We start from the raw sequence: 3,631 nt of genomic DNA, 5'->3' as shown, positions 1-3,631 counted from the left end.
TGTGAGAAGTGATCCCACTCCAGCCCAACAAATCCTCAGCGCACGCTGAGGGGTGAAAGCATCTTAAATTAAAAGCAGTATCTGTCTTCTGCAGTGCACTTCTTTCTCTGGGGCTTTCTGGCTCAGCTGTCACATAGAGTCGATATTTATTTTACAGACGCTGTGAAAGAGGGAATGGGTGATATTGTAGCAACCACCCTGGTTCGGGAGCAAGAGCAGAAATACAAGCAACAGCTCTGGCACAGGGTGCCCAGAGAAGCTGTGGCTGCCTGGAAGAGCCCAAGGTCAGGTTGGACGGGGCTTGGAGCAGAGCCTGGGACAGTGGAAGGTGTCCCTGCCCATGGCAGCAGGGTGAAATGGGATCTTTAGTTGGAAATGGGTCTTTAAGGTCCTTTCTATGAGTAACTGGGACAGAAGTTCCATGGCTCGGGGCCGTGGAGACCTCAGGAGCTTTAACAGGGGTCGAGGCCACTCCCAACCTTTACAAAACACGAGATGCAAAAGGCATTCAGAGCAGTGATGAACACCAGTGCCAGCCCAGCCCGGGATCCAGCACAGGGTGAGGTTTTCCCCTGGTGCCGTCTCTCCGCTTTGGGACACTGTGACAGCTGCAGGGGACGCAGATGCTCCGCATTGCTCCCTGCTTGCCGGCTCGAATCGTCGCTGGTGCCAGGTGTCCCTGGAGAGCTGTGCCTGAGCAGCTTCTGGTGCAGTGAGAAGTCCCTCCTGGTGTCTCACGTGCAATGAATAATCCCAGAATGGTTGGGGTTGGAAAGGGCTTTAAAGTTCATCTCATTCCACCCCCTCCATGGGCAGGGACACCTTCCACTAGCCCAGGCTGCTCCAAGCCCCGTCCAGTATGGCCTTGGGCGCTTCCAGGCACGGGCCAGCCACACCTTGGCTTGGTTACTATTTTTAAGGGGTTTTTTACTGCTTTCTTTGGTCGGTCACGATGACAAACGTGAGGATAACCAAGCTTCCAGCACGGGGGGACGGCGCTCCCGGGGGTCCCCGAGGAGCAGCAGCGCAGGCAGGGGCAGGTGAAGCTCAGGCAGGGGCAGGTGAAGCTCAGGCAGGGGCAGGTGAAGCTCAGAGCTCAGGCAGGGGCGGTGCAGGCACGGCCGATGCGGGCAGGACGCGGGGCGGAGCGGGAGGAAGGCGGCGGCGCGGCCCCTCCTCCTCCTCCTCCTCTCCTCCTCTTTCTCTTCCTCCTCCTCCTTTCCCTCCTCCTCCTCCTGCCGGGCGGGGCGGGGGTCGGCAGTCCCGCCGCGTGGAGCCGAGCTGCGTGCTCCCGATCCCTTATCCCCGCTCCCCGACCCCTGTTCCCGGCTCCCTCCGCCGCCCCGAGCCGTGCCCCCGCTGCGGGCCGGCGGCGCGGGGATGGGCGCGGGGCTGTGAGCGCGGCCGTGAGCCGTGGCCATGGGGAACATCTCGTCCAACATCTCCGCCTTCCAGTCCCTGCACATCGTCATGCTGGGCCTGGATTCGGCGGGCAAGACCACGGTGCTCTACCGCCTCAAGTTCAACGAGTTCGTCAACACCGTGCCCACCATCGGCTTCAACACGGAGAAGATCCGGCTCAGCAACGGGACGGCCAAGGGCATCAGCTGCCACTTCTGGGACGTGGGCGGCCAGGAGAAGCTGCGCCCGCTCTGGAAGTCCTACAGCCGCTGCACCGATGGCATCATCTACGTGGTGGACTCAGTGGACGTGGACCGGCTGGAGGAAGCCAAAACGGAGCTGCACAAGGTGACCAAGTTCGCGGAGAACCAGGGCACCCCGCTGCTGGTCATCGCCAACAAGCAGGACCTGCCCAAATCGCTGCCGGTGGCCGAGATCGAGAAGCAGCTGGCCCTCCACGAGCTGACCCCTTCCACCACCTACCACATCCAGCCGGCCTGCGCCATCATCGGCGAGGGGCTGACGGAGGGCATGGACAAGCTCTACGAGATGATCCTCAAGCGCAGGAAGTCCCTCAAGCAGAAGAAGAAGCGGTAGAAGCCCCGCCGAGGCGGGGAGGGATGGGGGAGCAGACAAAGGAACCGAGGGGGAGACGGAACCAAAGCGATTCTTTTGGGTTTCATCGTTCTTTTTCTGTTTTGTTTTGTTTTGTTTTTCCCTCTTCATTTTTTCCCCCCTCCTTCCCCAAAGGACAGACAATAGTGGTGATAACAAAGCGGCTCCCGCCAGCCGAGCCCGGATCCCGGAGCTCCCCTCTCCCACCGCTCCTGAGGGTCTGATGCGGACTCCCTTGGGCTGGAAACATGGAAAAACGGGGTGAATCCCCCCCCTCTGCATCCTCCGGGACCACCGAGCCTTTGTGTGCCGGGGAACCAACAGGGCAGGACCCTGTTGAAGCGCGTTCGAGCGGAGCCCAGCGTGCTTTTGGATCTCTAACGTGGGCATTTTGGGGCGGGGGGGTGTCGATGCCAGCCCCCCCCATGCATTTTGGGGCGGGGGGTTGATGCTGCCGGGGGGTGCGGGTGCACCGTGGCTCGGCAAGGTCAGCGGGGAGGGGGCTCGCAGCCCGCATCCCTGGATCCCTCCCCCGCGGGTGGCGGTGGGAAGGGGCGTCGAAAGCTTGGAGGGGGGGTTGGACCAGCAGGAAACGTCTTTGGGGGGGCTGGGTGTGATGGGTAAGGGGACACCCACCCACCCTGGCTGGTGTTTTAGGGTGCGGAGCAAGGACGGGCAGCCTTTGGGGTGGGAGTGGGTGGGGGGGATGCGACACCGGGGTGCTGAGCGGCTGCTGAATGGTGCAGAGATCGGAGCTCTTTGCTTCAAAAAAAGGGTGGAAAAAGGGAGAAAAAAACCCAACCACCCAAGGGTTTGGGGTGAACGCTGCTGGAAGCGCTGGGGGGGTTGTGCAGGACCCCCATCTCTCAAAGGAAGGCTCGCTGGTGTCACCTCCTGCAGCAAAGCCCCCCGCAGGTGAGCGTTGTCCCCGCGCACAGGCTGCTCCCAGGTGCGGCTTTGGAGGCCATCCAAACCAGGGCTTACTCAGTAAAAAACCCCCCCAAAAAAGCAGAGTTTGGGGTTCTGGCCACTGCGCTGCTCTGCAGTGGGGCAGGAGGCCAAGTCGGGGGGGGGGGGGGGGGGAGGGTCACGGCAGGGCAGGACGGACGGATGGATGGACGGACAGACAGAGATGGTGAGAGCCTGCAAAAAATCTGTGCTGGAAAGGGAAGCTGGCGGGGGTGAAGAGACAAGGGGGGGGGGGCTGTGGTAGGTTTTTAATAAAGATTTAAACCCGATTAAAAGCCCCTCGCTTCGCCCAGTAGCCACATGGGCAAGCTCTGCCTGCAGAGCAGCCCGGGCAGGGTCAGGCCTGGCCGCCTCCTCCTGCGGGTGAACATTTTGGTACCTGCATGGGGCTGGGTGCCAAAATCCACTTGCTGTCTGTGCTTCAGCCTGGGATCCAGCTCTCCGGGGTCCTGGCTTCCCACAGGGCTGAAGCAGGCAGCCCTCAGGGGCCAAATATGTTGAATTTGGAGCCAGGCAGGATTTTCTGGTGATTTCACACCAGCAAACCCCTTCCCGGAGCAGCCAAGGGGAAAGCACCGAGCAAACAAAAGCAAAATGCCCTTGGGGTTTCGGGGAGTTGATCCTCCCCTTGCAGCGACGAGCACCT

At 61.3% G+C, this 3,631-nt stretch overlaps 1 protein-coding gene across 1 annotated transcript; it reads left to right on the top strand.

The window, feature by feature from the left end:
- The first annotated feature begins 1,226 nt into the window (after positions 1-1,226).
- ARL4C (ADP ribosylation factor like GTPase 4C) lies at positions 1,227-2,297 on the top strand. Its single transcript, XM_039555382.1, has 2 exons — positions 1,227-1,994; positions 2,152-2,297. Exons 1-2 carry the CDS (start codon positions 1,420-1,422, stop codon positions 2,279-2,281), a joined length of 705 nt encoding a protein of 234 aa, XP_039411316.1. The 5' UTR covers positions 1,227-1,419; the 3' UTR covers positions 2,282-2,297.
- The last annotated feature ends 1,334 nt before the right edge of the window (positions 2,298-3,631 follow it).

The sequence above is a fragment of the Corvus cornix genome, chromosome 7 (assembly GCF_000738735.6).
Source record: "Corvus cornix cornix isolate S_Up_H32 chromosome 7, ASM73873v5, whole genome shotgun sequence".
NCBI classification, from domain to species: Eukaryota; Metazoa; Chordata; class Aves; order Passeriformes; family Corvidae; genus Corvus; species Corvus cornix.
This window is presented reverse-complemented; position numbering and strand designations above follow the sequence as displayed.

Bases quoted from the DNA above. Each gene is read 5' to 3' on its own strand.
- ARL4C (XM_039555382.1), top strand. From the start codon at position 1,420: ATGGGGAACATCTCGTCCAACATCTCCGCCTTCCAGTCCCTGCACATC. The intron at 1,995-2,151 runs GTAGAAGCCCCG...CCTTCCCCAAAG, and splicing joins CTCAAGCAGAAGAAGAAGCG to GACAGACAATAGTGGTGATA.